General features: G+C 41.8%; 1 protein-coding gene and 1 long non-coding RNA gene across 6 annotated transcripts in view; one reads left to right on the top strand and one right to left on the bottom strand.

Annotated features, from left to right (window-relative positions):
* The window catches only part of LOC116268897, a 73688-nt gene that overhangs the window by 8365 nt on the left and 45809 nt on the right, over window positions 1-19514 (bottom strand). The window lies entirely within an intron of this gene.
* The window catches only part of E2F7 (E2F transcription factor 7), a 42792-nt gene continuing 32886 nt past the window's right edge, over window positions 9609-19514 (top strand). For 3 of the 5 annotated variants that reach the window (XM_009181248.2, XM_009181247.3, XM_003906810.4), the window contains exons 1-3: window positions 9609-9839; window positions 10555-10647; window positions 19094-19369. In XM_009181248.2, coding sequence (XP_009179512.1) covers window positions 10555-10647; window positions 19094-19369 — 369 coding nt within the window. In that variant the 5' untranslated portion in view covers window positions 9609-9839. Of the gene's footprint in view, window positions 9847-10554; window positions 10648-11571; window positions 11627-19093; window positions 19370-19514 lie in introns of those variants that run through there. The other 2 variants (XM_009181245.4, XM_017946027.2) reach the window with 2 other exon arrangements.

The raw sequence follows: 19514 nt of genomic DNA, 5'->3' as shown, positions 1-19514 counted from the left end.
GGGGTCAGTGCCATCTCCCACACTCTGCAAAACCAGTAGCAGCAGGAGCCCCAGTCTTAAACGCAGCAAAGATCCAGATCGATGGCAGTAGCAGCCTGGCTCCCTTGATGGAAGATACAGAGCTTCCTGCCCTTCTAAGTGATGACAGCTTAGTTAGCAGGAAGGAGTCGTGCTCCCTGGAGATGCCTGATGTCATGCATCAGCAGTGGGGCAGAGAGAAGCCAACACATGCCAGTGGAGTCCTGGGGTGTCACAAAGGCTGAAATAACTTCTATAAGAGTCTGGATGATTGAGGACTCCCAGAATTTCCTGGGAGGGCGGGATGAGTCTTTGAACAAGGATAGAAATTCCAGTATTATATGTAAGATGTTACAGAGAAAACATTGTTTCCTACTTTAAAGTCAACCCCCAGGTATGGTTTGAGGAAAGATGTCGTATGTGCTATATAAATGATGTTGGTAAATTACTACTCTTTCCAGGAAGTTTGCATTTTAACATTGATTTTGTGTAGACAATACTTTAACCTTTGTCCGTTAATATTTCCCTCTGATTGTCTAGTGAAGAGATGGTGGCTTCAATATCCTACATCTCTAGTTTTTTCAAGGCAGAAAGCTCTACATCTGATGAGGTGACTCTGGATTAGAAAAATGTATTCATTGTATTTGAACTTAAGTTTTCAGTACCTGAGCTGCTAACCCCAAACTCCTCTCTCCATCACCCCTTACTCCAAACTCCTCTTTCCACTGCACACTGAAAAAATTCTCATTTAGTCATACAACGTATTATAATAAACAAATGCTAGCTGGGTGCAGTGGCTCACTCCTGTAATACCAGCTCTTTGGGAGGCCAAGGTGGGCGAGATCACAAGGTCAGGAGTTCAAGGCCAGCCTGGCCAAGATGGTGAAACCCCATCTCTACTAAATGTACCAAAAAAAAAAAAAAAAAAAAAAAGCTATTAAAATAATGCTATTTGGTAGGTATTAAAAGTTACATTCAGCAATTTAATTCTAAGCTTTAAAACATGAAGGTCACAAAGGTCACTTTGGCCCAATATTTAACATTCTCATTATTAATGTATAAAGATACATAATGTAATTCAGTTAGAATGTGTTCAGTTTCACCAAACATGAAAATAAGAAAGTGGTTTTAGCAATATTCTTACATTTCCATACTGAGTGATTAGGAGTCAATAGCAAATTGTTTTAAGGGATACACTGAGTATCCAATTAAGTATTATAATAATACTTAATATTTAAATAAGAATAATTAAGCATTAAGCATTTAATATTAAGAATCCACAGGTTCTACAGAGGTCTTCCAAGTCAGCCCATCACTTCACAGAGAAAACTAAGGCCTATGTAGGGAATAGCTTTTGTTCCAGGTCACCCAGGAAGTTCATTCCCAAGGTTGACCTAGAATCTGTGTTTCTTTACTCCTCAAAGTGAATCCCTTCCCTTCTGGATAAGACTCTGGTGATAAGAGGGAAGCTTGTGTTCCCCATTTTCTCCAGAATCTCACGTCCAGAGCAGTCGTCCATCCCATTTTTATTGCACCAGTGGGTGCACTGCGTTGCCTCCAAATAACCTTGCCCAAACCTACAGCATAAATGCACATTATATAAAAGAGTGGTCCATTATACACTCACCATTCCCATACTTTTCCCAGAAACACCCAACTTAAAATTCACCCAGTCCTCTGTGATCTGGAATGCTTGCTTTAACACAACTTCCTCCCCAGCTCCTGCCTTTGACACACAAATACGCACATACACACATATGCATACCAAATACACTCTATTCATTCAGTGAGGATGCAAATCACGTGACTATTTTAAGAATACTGTCCTTGCTCCATAGTGCTAAGGATTACAAGGAGTCTAAAACTTAAAGAATGAATTCTCTCCATTTCCTATGGGACATTTGATCACAGCTGAGGCACCTCCCTTTAAATAGCTGGACATCTGGATGTCATTTGAGATGGCAGCCATAAATGCCCTTTGGCCTTATTTTCTTTTATTGTGGCTAAGGTCATGAGCAGGAACCAATCACTTTGGTTTCTCACATTCTCCTCACATTGCTTATAGTTGCTTCAAGAATAGATTTTTTTTTGCCTTCTCTGAAGTTGTTATCAGATAGAGAAGCAAATGCATCACAATCTCAGACCCACAAATGGCTGAAAACTGAAGTGCATTTTAAATGGCAAGCCTCAGTTTAAGAACTGTTGAACAGGTCCACTCAAAGAAACTTGAGAACTGCCAGGATGTGAAGCCAAGATCCCTGTTAACTTTCTGGTAAAAAGTCAGTTACCAATTCCTTTCTGTGACTACACTTTTGAGAACAAATGTCACACCAGGATGATTGCACTTGTGGTAGTGGGAGAAAAGGAAAGTATGTGAGGAGGCTGACACTTTAACTGAACAACTCACACTATCTTGCCCTAGAGCTGACTGGCATGAATTATACTTTACTACAATATATTCTTTCTGTAAAATGTAATAAATCTCCTTTTTTCTGTAAAGTGTGAGTAATCTTGGGATCTGAAACCCCAAAAGGGTAAAAGACTATTCACAGGTTTGAGAAGTGGTGGAGATTTTTGCAGAGAGGAATGTCAGACATCATCTGTGTACATCCTTCTGAGCACAGCCTTTGTTACTCACTCTTCTGTTCTATCTCCACCCTGTTTGTCAGATTTCTCATTTACAGCCTCACCTCCTTCCAAAAACCAGTGACATTGCCACAAACCAGTGAGATTTAGCCCCTTGAAACCTCTGTGCCTACTCTGGGGGGCAGCACACCTGTCCAGCTCTTCCTGTCCTCATTGATGGGACATGAGGATCCATTTCTGAAACAACTGAGTCAGAAGCATCCAAAAGAATCAATGAAAGAAGGATACACCTAGCAAGATGCTAAGGTGCAACACACTAAGCACTTAAAAAATACTTGATATCCAAGGCCAATTCCAGATCAAGTAAATTAGAAATCTCTAGGTATGGGGTTCAGCTACTGGTATTTTTTAAAATCTCCCCCAGATGACTACAAAGAATAGATGAGGTTGAGAACCACAAGATTAGCACAATACAGAAATGTAGGGAGAGCTGCCATGTAGGTAACACTATACTGTTTCAAAGTCAGTGACTTCTCAGGCAAAAATTATTGAGGTAGAGTCATAAGATACTTCAATTGGCATAAAACCTGGTGCAGTAGTTTTGAAATATGGCCCCAAAGACACAGCTAAAGCAGTGTTTAGAGGGAAATGTATAGTAGTAAATGCCCACAGGAGAAAGCAGAAAAGATCTAAAATCGACACCCTAACATCACAATTAAAAGAACTAGAGACGCAAGAGCAAACACATTCAAAAGCTAGCAAAAGACAAGAAATAACTAAGATCAGAACAGAACTGAAGGAGATAGAGACACGAAAAACCCTTCAAAAAATCAATGAATCCAGGAGCTGGTTTTTTGAAAAGATCAACAAAATTGATAGACCACTAGCAAGACTAATAAAAAAGAAAAGAGGGAAGAATCAAATAGACACAATAAAAAACGATAAACGGGATATCACCACTGACCCCACAGAAATACAAACTACCATCAGAGACTACTATAAACACTTCTATGCAAATAAACTAGAAAATCTAGAAGTGGATAAATTTCTGGACACATACACTCTCCCAAGACTACACCAAGAAGAAGTCAAATCTCTGAATAGACCAATAACAAGTTCTGAAATTGAGGCAGAAATTAATAGCCTACCAACCAAAAAACACCCAGGACCAGATGCATTCACAACCGAATTCTACCAGAGGTACAAGGAGGAGCTGGTACCATTCCTTATGAAACTATTTCAAAAAAAAAAAAAAAAAAACAGAAAAAGAGGGACTCCTCCCTAACTCGTTTTATGAGGCCACCATCATCCTGATACCAAAACCTGGCAGAGACACAACAAAAAAAAAATTTTTCAGGCAAATATCCCTGATGAACATCGATGCAAAAATCCTCAATAAAATACTAGCAAACTGAATCCAGCAGCACATCAAAAAGCTTATCCGCCACAATCAAGTCAGCTTCATCCGTGGGATGCAAGCCTGGTTCAACATACGCAAATCAATAAACGTAATTCATCACATAAACAGAACCAATGAAAAAAACCACATGATTATCTCAATAGATGCAGAAAAGGCCTTCGATAAAATTCAACAGCCCTTCATGCTAAAAACTCTCAATAAACTAGGTATTGATGGAACATATCTCAAAATAATAAGAGCTATTTACGACAAACCCACAGCCAATATCGTACTGAATGGGCAAAAACTGGAAGCATTCCCTCTGAAAACCGGCACAAGACAAGGACGCCCTCTCTCACCACTCCTATTCAACATAGTATTGGAAGTTCTGGCCAGGGCAATCAGGCAAGAGAAAGAAATAAAGGGTATTCAAATAGAAAGAGAAGTGAAATTGTCTCTGTTTGCAGATGACATGATTGTACATTTAGAAAACCCCGTCGTCTTGGCCCAAAATCTCCTTAAGCCGATAAGCAACTTCAGCCAAATCTCAGGATACAAAATCAATATGCAAAAATCACAAGCATTCCTGTACACCAATAACAGACAAATAGATGGCCAAATCATGAGTGAACTCCCATTCACAACTGCTACAAAGAGAATACAATACCTAGGAATCCAACTCACAAGGCATGTGAAGGACCTCCTCAAGGAGAACTACAAACCACTCCTCAAAGAAATAAGAGGGGATACAAACAAATGGAAGAACATTCCCTGCTCTTGGACAGGAAGAATCAATATCGTGAAAATGGCCATACTGCCCAAAGTAATTTATAGATTCAATGCTATCCCCATCAAGCTACCATTGATTTCCTTCACAGATTTAGAAAAAACTACTTTAAATTTCATGTGGAACCAAAAAGAACCCAAGACAATCCTAAGTAAAAGAACAAAGCTGGAGGTATCATGCTACTTGACTTCAAACTATACTACAACGTTACAGTGACCAAAACAGCATGGTACTGGTACCAAAACAGATATATAGACCAATGGAACAGAACAGAGGCCTGAGAAATAATGCTAAACATCTACAACCATCTGATCTTTGACAAACCTGACAAAAGCAAGCAATGGCGAAAGGATTCCCTATTTAATAAATGGTGTTAGGAAAACTGGCTAGCCATATGCAGAAAACTGAAACTGGACCCCTTTCTTATACCTTATACAAAAATTAACTCAAGATGGATTAAAGACTTAAACATAAGACCTAAAATCATAAAAACCCTAGAAGAAAACCTAGGCAATACCATTCAGGACATAGGCATGGACAAAGACTAAAATACCAAAAGCAATGGCAACAAAAGCCAACATTGACAAATAGGATCTAATTAAACTAAAGAGCTTCTGCACAGCAAAAGAAACTATCATCAGAGTGAACAGGCAACCTACAGAATGGGAGAAAATTTTTGCAATCTATCCATCTGACAATGGACTAATATCCAAAATCTACAAGGAACTTAAACAAATTTACAAGAAAAAAAAACAAACAACCCCATCAAAAAGTGGGTGAAGGATATGAACAGACACTTCTCAAAAGAAGACATTGATGTGGCCAACTAACATATGAAAAAAACCTCATCATCTCTGGTCATTAGAGAAATGCAAATCAAAACTACAGTGAGATACCATCTCATTCCAGTTAGAATGGCAATCATTAAAAAGTCAGGAAACAACAAATGCTGGAGAGGATATGGAGAAATAGGAAAACTTTTACACTGTTGGTGGGAGTGTAAATTAGTTCAACCATTGTGGAAGACAGTGTGGTGATTCATCAAGGATCTAGAACCAGAAATACCATTTGACCCAGCAATCCCATTACTGGGTATATACCCAAAGGATTATAAATCATTCTACTATAAAGACACATGCACACCTTTGTTTATTGCAGCATTGTTTACAATAGCAAAGACTTGGAACCAATCCAAATGCCCATCAATAATAGAAAATGTGGCACATATATACCATGAAATACTATGGAGCCATAAAAAAGGATGAGTTCATGTACTTTGCCGGGAGATGGATGAAGCTGAAAACCATCATTCTCAGCAAACTATTACAGGAACAGAACACCAAACACTGCATGTTCTCACTCATAAGTGGGAGTTGAACAATGAGAGCACATGGACACAGGGAGGGGAACATCGCCCCCTGGGTCAGTCAGGGGTGGGAGGCAAGGGGAGGGGTAGCATTAGGAGAAATAGCTAATGTAGATGACAGGTTGATGGGTGCAGCAAACCACCAGGGCCTGTGTATACCTATGTAACAAACCTGCATGTTCTGTACATGCATCCCAGAACTTAAGTATAATTTAAATATATACACATATACACGTATATAAATATATATGTGTATATATACGCACACACATATATAGAAAGAGAGAGAAAAATATAGCCCCAAATTCTTTGACACTTCTCCCATTGAGAGTGAGGTATATGTCTTCTCCCCTTGAATATGGGTGGATTTTTGACTGCTTCCTCCCAAAAACTGTAGTGGAATTGATGCTATCATTTCTCAGGCTACATCACAAAAGGTGATACTATTTCCACTTTGCTACATGGCATGTTCATTTTGGATCCCAGGAGCCACCCTGGAAGAAGTCCAACTATCTTGAGCTACCATGCCGTAAGGAGGACCAGGCCATATGGAGAGGTCACATGTCAAGACTCTTCTTGATACTCCAGCGTAGTTCCCAGCCAACATCAGTGTTAACTGAATCACCGAGAGATTGACAAGTTATGTATGCATTCTGGGACTTAAAAACATCAATATAAAACATCAATATAAGTGTATTGGAATAATGTCTCTGAATTTGTCCATCAAATATTTATTTTCCAGTTTTCCTCCAAATCTAAGATAACTCCTATAATCAATGAAATTATAAGTGCCTGAAGTGATGTATCCAACTGAGTTTTTTTTTTTTTTTTTGTAACTTGAATAGTGGCTACATTTGTATCAAAATAGAAAAAGTACCTTTACTCTGAAAATGCTAGGAAAAGTTATGCACCATGAAACTGTCTAACCTCAAAGAAACCATCACTAGTATTTTGAAATATCAGAGAAATGAATGAACTTTAATAATTTGAATGTTGGTCTAGAAGGCTGACTGGTGGGCTCCAAAAAGGTGTGTTCATGTCCTAATCCCCAGAACCCATGAAGGAACATGACTCTGGAAAGAGGATCTTCCCAGATGCAATTAAATTGAAGATCTCAAGATGAGATCATCCTGGACTATCCAGGTAGGACCTAATTTCAGTGACTGGTATCCTCAAAGGAGACACATGGGAGAGCCTTAACAGACAAAAGAGAAAGCAATGTAACCGTGGAGGTAGAGATTGGAGTGAGGCTGCCACAAGTCAAGGATTGTTAACAGCCACCAGAAACAGGAAGAAGAAAAGGATAAGAGCCCCTGGAGTGTAGCCCTGGGAACACCTTAACTTTCCAGAAATGTGAGAGAATAAATCCCTGTCCTCATAAGCCAGTTGTGGTAATTTGTTACAACAGCATTAGAAGATGAATACAGTTGGGAAAAGTATTTCCTTATCTACTTCCTGCTTCCATATATGTGCAAAATTTAATAAGTTGCAATTTTTTATTCTTTAAACGCCTCATTAGGTTTCTACCTACAAAAGAGTTTTCAGTTCAAAATGTTATTCCTATTAAAATGTCAGATTTTTATTACTATTGTTTCTTTTGTTTAATTTTTGCACACTTTTCTCTTTTCAATGTATGACCTAGCAGTGATTTTTTTTTTTAAGGCTCTATTTACCAGCAATCTAGAGTACGAAGTGAAGGACGTGATTGAGCAGTCTGAATTCTGCTGAGAGTTCATTTAAAATATATGTATTTGAGGCCGTGCGCAGTGTCTCACACCTGTAATCCCAGCACTTTGGGAGGTGGAGGCAGGCGGATCACCTGAGGTCAGGAGTTCAAGACCAGCCTGGCCAACACAGTGGAACCCCGTCTCTACTGAAAATACAAAAAATAGCCGGGCGTGGTGGAGCACAGCTGTAATCCCAGCTACTCGGGAGGCTGAGGCAGAGAATCGCTTGAACCCAGGAGGTGGAGGTTTCAGTGAGCCGAGATCTTGCCACTACACTCCAGCCTGGGTGACAGCACGAGACTCCATCTCCAAAAATAAAATAAAAATATTTGGAGGGTAAGTGGTGAAGAGTGGAGCCTTGGTACAGAAAGGAAAATGATACCTTTGCTGTAAAGTATATGGGGTGTAGGGAAATGTCTGTACATTTAAGAATGTCTGATGCTTTAAGGCTGTCTCACATTTCAGTTGAGGGATATCCTACAAAATACTTGACCGATACAACTCAAAAATGTCCAGGTGTCAAAAATGAGGAAAGTATGAGAAACTGTCATAGCCAAAAGGAGCCTACAGAGACATGGGAACTAAAGGTAATGTGGTATCCTGAACAGAAAAAAAAAAGGGCATTAGGAAAAAATTAAGGAAATCTGAATAAAGTAATGACTTTAGCTCAGAAGAATCTACCAATATTAGTTCATTAATTTCAAAAAATATTCTATACTAACACAAAATGTTAATAGTGGGTGAAATTGGGTGCTGAATATATGGGTATTCTTGGTACTATCTCAATTTTTCTGTAAATTGAAAACTTCTAAATAATAAAGTCTATTTTGTAAAAAAATCGATCACTACCAACATTCATATTTTAAACAAGAAACTGTAGGATGAAAGAAGTGAAACAGTTAATACAAATCAGTGGTGTTGAGGAAATGTTCTAGACTGTCGCCCAGAATGCTAGTCCCTATTGCAAAGAATTACTTTTTTACATAAAGCTTTTTCCCTCCTAATTATTTGCAATGTGCCGAAAAGGGAACACCAAAAAACATTTCCGGATTTGCCACACACACACACACACACACACACACACACACACACAAATTTCTGGTTTGGCTTCCAGTCTAGTCTCCAGGGCTAATTGGAGTGCCATCTGCTCACAGCAGAGCGGTAACCATGGTTCATGTGTCACACCGGCGTGCGGTGTTAGGAAGTTTGCCCCGGCAAGTCTGGACAACTCCGCTTCCGTACAGGTTGCTGAGGGCGGGTGGGGATGGCGGCAGCAGCATCCAGAGGGTGTAGATCGTTCTTCCAAACCCCATCTGCTTTCCTCTCCTCTGGCTGTGCCCGGGGTCCCCGGGCGCGGTAAGCCTTGGGGACGTGCGCGGGTCTTCTATGCATAACAAAAGAGCCCTCCTCCTCCTCCTCCTCCTCCTCTTCCTTCTCCCGCCGCCCCGCGCCGCCCCCACCTTGGCTTCCCGCGGCCGCCCGGGCTCGCGTCCCCAGCAGGAATTGGCTCCCGGGCCCGAGGTTTCCAGGTACCCGGAAGGGGGAGGGGGCCGAGGCGGCAACAATTGGGCGGGTGAGGGCAAAACGCGCGACTCGGAGCGCCAAGACTCCGAGGGGTGGTGAGCCCGGGCCGTGCCGCCGCACGATTGGCCGGGGCCACCCCGCCGGCCGCCGCTGATTGGTGGATTCTCAAATTCGGTCTCAAGGCGCCAGAGGAGGTGTTTTAGCGGGGACTACGATCCAGGCTGGAGTCGCGCTCGGCGGGTCTGAGCGCTGGCGCTGTTGGGACGCCGCGGGGTCCCCGCCAGCCCAGGGCACTCGGCGCGGGGATCTGCGCACCTAGCTCTCCCTTCCCGATGCCGCCGCCCGGCTGCTGATCGCCGCACCACCTTCCCTCATCGGCTTGGGTCGGTGGAGGTCCCTGCAGAGGCAGGAAGCCTCCTTCGGAAAGCAGGGGTAAGCGGTAAGCGTGTGGCCCCAGCGCTGGTGGGGAGGCGGGAATTGGGATACGGGGACCCCTCCCGCCCCGGCTGCCAACCTGCCACCCCTCACGTCCCCCGGCTGGCGAGGGCTCGAGATGTTTCTGCCGGGGGACCCGGTGCGCAGAGGGTGTGCCTGGTGCAGCTCTCCCTCCAGCCTGGCAGTAGAGGGAATTTCCCCTTCCCCACAACTTGGGGCTTTCATTGGAGGAGTTTATTTGGGGGATCTGCTTGGAGGCCTGGGAAGGGGCTACGCTCAGCGCTGAGTGGGTTTGGTCTGGCGATCGGGTTTCCTTCCCCCTGATTCAAAACCCCTCAAAGCCGAATTCCTCTCAGTTCTTTGCGCCAAAATTAACTGACCTGGGAGACCCTGTACTTTCTGACAGATTTGCCCAACACCCTTCCGACTTGGTAACTTTATTTTGCCGTCTAGTTTTTCATAAAGAAGTACTGTTTTTGTAGATTTTTTTTCTTCCCAGATTTTCAGTATTACTAAGCACACTTTAGGTGTTTGAGTTTGTTCGTGTGTTTTAGAAAGTTGAGGGTGGCTACAACTCCTGGAAATGCCCAGGATGTGCTTAGGCAAGGGGGAATTTCATACTGACAAATAAGTAACACATATGTAGATATTTTTGTTTGAGGAAAAGGTACCTAATTGCAAAATCATTTTCTAGTGTAATTGTGCATTACAGATGGAGGTAAATTGTTTAACACTAAAAGACCTGATCAGCCCCAGGCAGCCCAGACTGGATTTTGCAATTGAAGATGGGGAAAATGCACAAAAGGTAAGCTAACATAAACACCTTAGTTTCTAACATATTAAGGATGGTGATGTTGAATTCAATTAAGTGTTCCAACATGCCATTTGTATTTGTATTTAAGCATAGAAAGTAATATTGATAAACATTTTAGAAACATTCTTTTTTAAAAAATAGAGCGATCCAAACTATTATTGTTGCAATTCTACTCTCAGATATAGTGGGAAAAATAGGTGAGGTTACATGTAATGTTGTAACCAATTTATATCCGTCAAAAATATGCTGGCTACAGCAATCAAAGTTTATAATACAGTTGTCAAGGGTGGTGTAGCTAATGCTTTGTAGGAATGCTAAGCCTCAGTTCCCAGGAAAATAGACCTTTGTAGGCATAAATGCTGGATTATTAAAGTGCTGTGAAATGTCTCCATACCGATGAACTAGCTCCCAGAGACTGCTCCATTCACCCAAGAGTAGACCAGTGCCTCCCATGTAGGGAGATAAAGTGGCTGAACTCATCAGTATATTCTGAATATTTTACCATACTATTGCTAGTTTTGCACTGAGCCATTCCCTTACATTTTGCACTCCTTGTGATTTGTAAGACCAAGGTGTTGTTTTCAAGAAACATTACAAAGAAACTGGCCATAACAATGTCTCAACTATCTGAGCACTTTTTGGCAGAGGCAAATAGGAATAACAAAACAAGTTTTAGAAACTTTGAATATAAATCTGTGAGTAGCAACTTGGGCATTGAACTTCTCTGAGCTCCTGGTCTTATTTTTAGGCTTAGCATCAACAGTGAAACTCCTTGGTTGCAAAGCAACCCATGCTTATATGAGCCTTTGAAGAATACTTGATAATTGTTAATTTAGGATAGATGCGAAATTGTATGCTCCCCCATCTAGGGATTTTTTTTTTTTTTTGTCTAGCATTTTGATTTATTTTTATTAGGTAAAGAAATACAGTAGTCCACCTTATCCACAGGGAATGTGTTCCAAGACCTGCGGTGAGTACCTGAAATTGTGGATAATAGTGAACCGGATTGCCATTAGTTGGAACACATTTCTGCTTATTCTGTTTATGTTTTCCACCCCCAAATTTAGTGCCTTTTCCATCTTAACTAAGCACTTATGTACCATGGCTATAACTTTTGCAGTTTGGGGTATGACAGCAAAACTAGCATGAATTTCTTTTTCATTCTTTACAAGTTCACAGATAGGAAATTCTTACAGTAGATCTTAGCAACCTCGGTGTACGATTTTTTTCTTTCCTTAAGTCAAGAACGTTCACCTTTTCACTTAAAAGAAGCACTTTATCACTTCCCTTTGGCATATCCAAATGGCCAGCATCACTACTCTTGTGCTTTGGAGCCATTATGAAGTCAAATAAGAGTTACTCGAACATGAGCACTGCAATACCATGACGGCCAGCCTGATAACACAGTGGCTGCTAAGTGACTAATGAACGAGCAGGTAGTGTCTACAGTGCAAATACGGTGGACAAAGGGGTGAGTCACATCCCAAGCAGGACGGAGCAGGATGACGTGAGAGTTCATTACACAGAACTGCACACAGTCTAAAACTCATGAATTGTTTATTTCTGGAATTTTCCATGTGATATTTTTGGACCACAGTTGGCCACTGGAAGTGAAACCACAGATAAAGCGAAGATTATTTAAAGTGGCTTTTTTTTTTTTTTAAATTATCTAAGTCATGAGGGTGGAAATGCCCAGACTTAAAGTGTATATTCAGAGTTTTGACTTTGAGAGTTTTAGAGCAAAACTTTGTGTTCCTTTCCAATTTGGATGGTTCAGCCTTGAAAAAATATATATCTGGACATTTATATAAAGTCTAAGTTAGTGCTTTGCTTCTCTTCCTTTGGGTCAATGACTTATCAAGTACCTTCAACAGGGACCCTTCTCCTCTAGCATCAGAAAGTGCTACTGTGTCCAGTTGAACTTTCACATTCTAATGTGTGTGGGAAAAAAAACTCAAGTGACTTAAAGAGATTGGGAAAGCAGTGAAAATGTTTGCAATAACATTTATAAGCAGGGATTATGTCACCTCAAATAGAAGGCAAGAGATGAGAACAGTGTGCTTTCATAGAGTTACTAGGAGGGGCTTCTGTCTCTCGTTTTCATGCTGCTATGAAGTAAAGGAAGGACGCTTTCTAGGGATAATGAAAACATGGGGTTTAAGAGCCAAGGGGTCCTGGGTTTGATTTCCTGCTTTGCCATTTGTTAGCTATGTGACCTAAAACAAATATACTTACAAGGTCTTTCAACAAATATTTTTGTTCCAGATGCTGGGGATATGGTGATTTAATGAGTTTCCTAATCTCCCTAAGTCCAATTCTTCCATGAATTGGAATTAATATATAATACTCCCCACACTGAGTTTTTGTAAAGCACCCATAGGCACATAGCCTTCACACTGTTTGGAATTAGACTGATAGCCTAAAGATGAGCATGATGTCCACCCTGCCCTCAGTTACCAGGGAGACTTTCAGGGGCCCAAATGTAAAACTATGCTGTGATTTGGTAAGTGCTATACTAGGAGTAGGAACAAATTACCTGGGCAGAAAGAAGAGGAGGAAATAAATTCATGGGAAGTTCAGAGAGAGTTAAAAAGCTTCACAGAGGAAGGGACATTTGGGCTAAGCATTAGTGGGTGAGGAAGCTCAACCTCCAAGAAAGCAAGAGTGAACGAGATGGACATTTTAGGCAGAAGAAACAGCATGAGGTATGAGCATTCAAAAACTGTTCAAGAAATCAAGAGTGACTGGAAGCTAGTGGCGCTGAGTTGTTCCTTCTTGGAATCTCTCTGGGGAATACCTGGAGTGGTGTCTTGCTGGATCAGCAGTCGTTTAGAGGATTTCTTTCTTGGCCATTTGCCCTTTGGTCAGGGTCTGTAAGTACTGTATTATGCATGCACCTTCTTACTAGTCATGGAGAAACTTTTCTTTAAAACATAAAGGAGTTTCCGGCTTCATTATCCAAAGTTACTATGCCTCTTACCTGTTTACAATGCACCTGAGACAACAAAAGTAGAAAACAGGTAGTCTGGGGCAAAGAGGCTAGGAGAGCTTTGTGAAGGAGCTAGCACTTGAGCTGTGGCAGGAAGGAAGGAATACTGAGTCTCAGGCAAGTAGAAAGGAGGGGAGCTAGTGAAGAAGTGGAAATGAGCATGGCATATTTGGGGACAATGCCCAAACTTAATGGACATGGGTGTTCTTTGAAGGTCATTCATCTCTTTTGGGAGTGGGTGAGAAGGAAGGTGAGTTCAGTTTAGAATATGTTTGTAGCTGTGTGATTTATAGGTAAATAAATATGTGCAGAAAGCAGCAGGTAGCCTGATTTTGGAATTCAGGAAAGGTCGTAATCAAGTCCGAACAGGAATTGTCAGCATACAGGCTGATTTTAAAGCTCTATACATGGGAGTGGCAAATAGTGAGAGAGCAGCAAAGGGTTGTGTGTGGACTCTTGCGGTTTGGTTTGTAAGAGTGAAAATAGAAGGAGGCTGAGAAGGCACAGCCAGAAGTATGAGAAGAACCAGGAGAGAAAGAAACAGTGGAATCTCACAAGTTAAGGGCTGAGAGTTCTATAGAGCAAAGAATAGTCAACAGTCTTAACTGCTGCAGTGAGGTCAAGTAAGATATTTTGCCATTGACTTGATCTGGCAAGTGAGAGGTGACCTAAGTAAGACCAGTGGATCAGAACAGACTGGTAGTTTGAGGGACCCCTGGGAGGTAGGCAGAGAAAACCCTCAGTGGGGATTGCTTCTAGAAAGTGTGCTCTGGAAAGAAGGAGAGTTGTTGGACCATAGCTAGAAGGAGATACTTTCTAACATGTAGTCGTTGCAATGAGACTTAAATAGTAGACAGAATTTCAACAGGCAAAGCCAGTGGCATTAAAGAGGAAGTGGTGGTGTGAGTACCAGCTTTGCTGTGATAAAGTGCAGGGCAGGTCTGAGTAGCAAGGGGACTGTTTGGGCAGAATGTGGGATGTGCATGAGAGGGAACTGAAAAAGAGGTTGGCTAAATATGGCCCAGAGCTAATATATACACTTGACTGTGTATATTGTTTGCGATAACATGATCAAAGCCGTATCGGACACAGGAGCAGGACTAGAACCAAGACAACGAAGACCTTTCTGTGGCAGCACAAACCAGTTTACCTATAGTCAGTGTGCTGGTGTTATTAGTAATAATAATGAACATTTGTATAGCACTTCACAGATGACAGAGTGCTTTGACCTTCTGAGCTCATCATCACAGCAACTCTATGGTAGGTAAGCCAAGGTGTATTACCTCTATTTATATAGAGAACTAGAGGGCCATTTGACAGGATACATTTCTCCAGACACTCTAATGGAGGGAGTGATTTCCAGGCTGTTGCAGGTTAGATTTCCTGAAGCAGATCTTACCCAGAGGTTAAGTGTGCAGGAGGTTTATTAGGAAGTACTCTTGGGATCAATGCCTATGGAAGGGACAGGAAGGCATGGAATTGGACAGAAGGATAAGTGGAGCTGCAATACTGTCACAGTGGAAGTTACCCTCTGGGGAGTTCCAGGGCAGCCATCAAAGGAGTCCAGAGTTGGGGCAAGGAGGCCTGGCTTTTTTTTTATTTTGAGACGGAATCTCGCTCTGTCGCCCAGGCTGGAGTGCAATGGCATGACCTTGGCTCACTGCAAGCTCCGCCTCCTGGGTTCACGCCATTCTCCTGCCTCAGCCTCCAGAGTAGATGGGACTACAGGTGCCTGCCACCACGCCCGGCTAATTTTTGTTTTTGTATTTTTAGTAGAGACGGAGTTTCACCATGTTAGCCAGGATGGTCTCCATCTCCTGACCTCGTGATCCCCCCACCTTGGCCTCCCAGAGGCCTGGCTTTTATATGTCTGTGCTACTTCTGCCAGCCAGTGAGTACAGGAGAGGCTTCCCAGGAAGTGGTGTGACCTTGGACGAGTCAGCCGTCTTCAGCCAAAGCCTTCCGGTTATGGGATGACTGTTGGCATTACTTCCAGCAGCTGGGGAATGAGTCATGTCTGAAGTGATAGGGTGCATCCCAGCATCCACTCCACAGCGAGGCAGCCTTGCTAGAAAACCTTGGAGATAGACACTTTCATCTAAATTCCTCATTTTATACATACGGAAACCTGGGCCCAGAAAGAATAAACAGTTGTCCAGGATCAAAAAGATACAAACAGCTGGGACACAAATCAGGTTTCCATTGCAGTGCCCTTTCCACAGCCGTATGTGCTGTCAGCATAGCAGGACAGATAGATGGAGCAAGGTGTGACTAGATTGCAATTGACTTTCTGTCCACCTGAGACCCTAGAATACAATTGGCTTAGCATTGTTTTCTCTTGATGTAGAGGTGTAATACAATCATAACCTACCACATGACCTAACTCCCATCCTACTTTAAGTATTCGGTAAACTACAGTGAAAATATATCAAAGTGTATGAAGAAATAATCCATTCTCAATTGCTCCCTTGCTAGGGAAAAAGTAACTCTGTTGGAAGCAATGGAGAAGGCGTGTAAATCTCTGTCCACCCAGCATGCCTGGACCACACCCTCCACCATGAGGATAGCTTTTGGAATAACTCATCAAAGCACAGTGTTCTTTGAGTACCTGCAGTGGGCAAGGCATTGTGCCAAAAATTGTGACTAACAGGACGTGTAGAACTTGCTTCTTGACCTTCTCAAGAGCACAGTCTTGTTATTGAGACAAGACACACATCCAGGAAGTTAAATAGCAATATGATGTGCTGTAGTATATTTAGCTTGAAATGCGAGTGAATGGTAATAAAGAATAGAAAAGAGGGAAAAGATAATAGCTAAGTTTTATTGAGCGCTCCCTATATTCCAGGAACTAATCTCATAACCCTTGAGATTGGTATTTTTATGAACTTCATTTTCAGTTGAGAGAAATAAAGTATAGTGAGGTATAGGAACTTGCCACACTCACCCCTGCTGATATGTAAGCAGGGGCAGGTTAGCTGGACCTACATCCTGCGCATATAAATATTTCCCCATGCTGCCTCTCCCTAGGTGCTAGTGGGGATCAGTGGCTTGCTGGCTACCTTTGGTTGGAGCTGGGAAAAAGATAACTTCCTCCCGGTCTGTACCCAGGACACAAGCTCATTTTTAGATGCAGAATTTCAGAAAGTTCTGCCTTCAGCTATTTCTTGCATACCAATGATTTTACACTGAATGAGGTCATAGGTGACCTCAGGCAAGTTATTTGACTTCTCTGTGCCTCAGTTTCTTCATCTATACAATGGAAAAATATTAGTGCCTATGTCACAGGATTGGATGAGGAGTCAATACATGCAAAATACATGAAACAGGGTGTGGCACATAGTAAACAGTAATTTCCCTTGAGAGTTCACCTGTAGAAGCCTTTATCAGAATAGCATGCTAACAGGGACTTGTTAAAAGAGGTGGGTAGATGCAGCACTCTGGGCCGGGTACTTACTGTAGTATGAGAAATCGCCACTTCCACTGACTCCTCTCCTTCTGCTTACACTAGCACCGAATGTTGCCATGGCTAGCTTGCAGCTTCTGCTGATCCAAGGAGCAAGAGTTGCCTTGCCTACACAAACTCCAGTTTCTCCCAATATTTTACCTCTTCACACATTGCTCATTTATAGGAAAACACTATTGTAAACCCCTGCTCAACCAAAACACGACTATTCAGTAGCTGTATAGAGTGTACAGGGACAGAGTGACAGATAATTCATCTCCCTTTGTAATTATGTAAGACACTGCTGACTGCAAGGGAATACTACAGAAAGCAGAATCTTTCTGTTTTTGAATATTGAATTACCAAATTCTCATATTGAATTTTTGAAACTTTTTTAGGGGAAAGATACATTTTAATTACTTGGTAGTTCCAAAGGTGGATTCTATATACTTCGTCTTTTTTTACAATGGGCCCATTGTTAATCTTTTCTTAGAATTATTTAAGACATTCTACCTCAAAGTGTGGTCTGGAGGCAGATGCTATTCCACAAACTATCACCAGGGTGCAAAAAAGAATGAAACTTGGGAGTTAAGCACTTAAAAACCTCAGTAGTCTAGGTGTGGTGGCTCATGCCTGTAATCCTAGCACTTTGAGAGGCCAAGATGGGACGATTAGTTGAAGCCAGGAGTTTGAGATGAACCTTAGTAACACAGTGAGACCCCAATCTCTACAAAAAATTTTAAAAGGCCAGGTGTGGTGTCTCATGCCTGTAATTCTAGCACTTTGGGAGGCGGAGGTAGGAGAATCACTTGAAGCCAGAAGTTCAAGACCAGCCTGGGCAAAATGGCGAGACCCCGTCTCCACACAAAATTTTAAAAATTAGCTGGGTGCAGTGGTGTGCACTGGAAATGGTGTGCACACCACTGTACTATGCACACCACTGGAAATCCCAACACTTTGGGAGGCTGAGGTGGGAAGATCACTTGAGCCCAGGAGTTTGAGGCTGCAGTGAGCTGTGATCATGCCACTGCACTCCAGCCTGGGTGACAGAGCAAGACCCTATCTCCAAAAAATAAAATAAAAGTATTGGGTGTAGTGGTGCATGTCTGTGGTCCCAGCTACTCGGAAGGCTAAGGCAAGAGGATTGCACATGCCCAGGAGTTTGAGGCTGTAGTGAATCACGATCACACCACTGTACTCAGGCTGGGCAACAGAGTGAGACCCTATCTTTAAAAAAAAAAAAAGGAAGAAAAATAAACCTCAGTAGCAATTCAGTATTGCCACCATATCCAAGCTTCTGATTAGTGGTCTCTTGTTGAAGAAGCTGTGGGTCAGTTTGAGTGACAAACTCAAATGGCAAATCCCATCTGGTGGGAGTTGTGTTGCATATTAGTCCTATGAAGTAAGGTCACATATCAGTTAGCAGGAGTTTGGAAATCTAAAAAAACGAGTCCTTTACCATGGGTAGTTTGAGATGCACTGCTCTAGGAGAATGACATTAGAGAGCTCTCTAGGTTGACTTAAAATGTGGGATTTTGTTGGATGCTCTTCCATTAACTGGTCCTGCTACTAAGTGCTGTATTAGCACTGGTGCACAGTGAACTACAAAAGCATTGTTGCTCTTCACTAGTCAATGCAAACTTGTAAGTAGTGTTTGAAAAAAGATGACACTTAGAAACAATATGGACTCAACCGGCATTCGCCCTCATAGTCCTCATCTGTTACAAACATGCAACAGTAACAGATACGTTGTGATTTCTCTTACAGAGATACCATGAAAGATAGGTGTAAAAGGAGTAGCAGATTATAATCTACTTCTCACTGGAGCCACTCTTCGATTCCTATGACGTCTGCTACTTTTTGTTAGTCCTATCCTAATACTTTTCAGCCCTAAACATACGGTCCTATTTGTATTTTCAAGTCTTAGTGAATGGTGGGAACAAAGTGTACTCTTAGCTGATACCTGCCCTTTCTCATTCTTGCTAAAAGTCTCTTTTTTAAAATAGGAAAATATATTTGTTGATCGCTCAAGGATGGCCCCGAAGACTCCAATAAAAAATGAACCAATTGATTTATCAAAGCAAAAAAAGTTTACTCCAGAAAGAAATCCCATTACTCCAGTGAAGCTTGTTGACAGACAGCAAGTGGAACCATGGACACCCACAGCTAACCTGAAGATGCTCATTAGTGCTGCCAGCCCAGATATAAGGGACCGGGAGAAGAAAAAGGGACTATTCCGACCCATTGAAAACAAGGACGATGCATTTACAGATTCTCTACAGGTAAACAGACTGTGCTTCTCAGGAATTTTATAGAACTTAAACAATTTTACTTGATTATTAAGAAGTCATAGAACTCTCAACTTTTCAGCTCCTATTAAGCCAAAAGCAGTGGCAAACTGAATATCTTTTGATTTATAGCAGAATT

This window comes from Papio anubis, chromosome 9, assembly GCF_008728515.1.
Source record: "Papio anubis isolate 15944 chromosome 9, Panubis1.0, whole genome shotgun sequence".
Lineage (NCBI taxonomy): Eukaryota > Metazoa > Chordata > Mammalia > Primates > Cercopithecidae > Papio > Papio anubis.
Note: the sequence above shows the minus strand (reverse complement) of the source record. Positions and strands in the feature narration are given on the sequence as shown.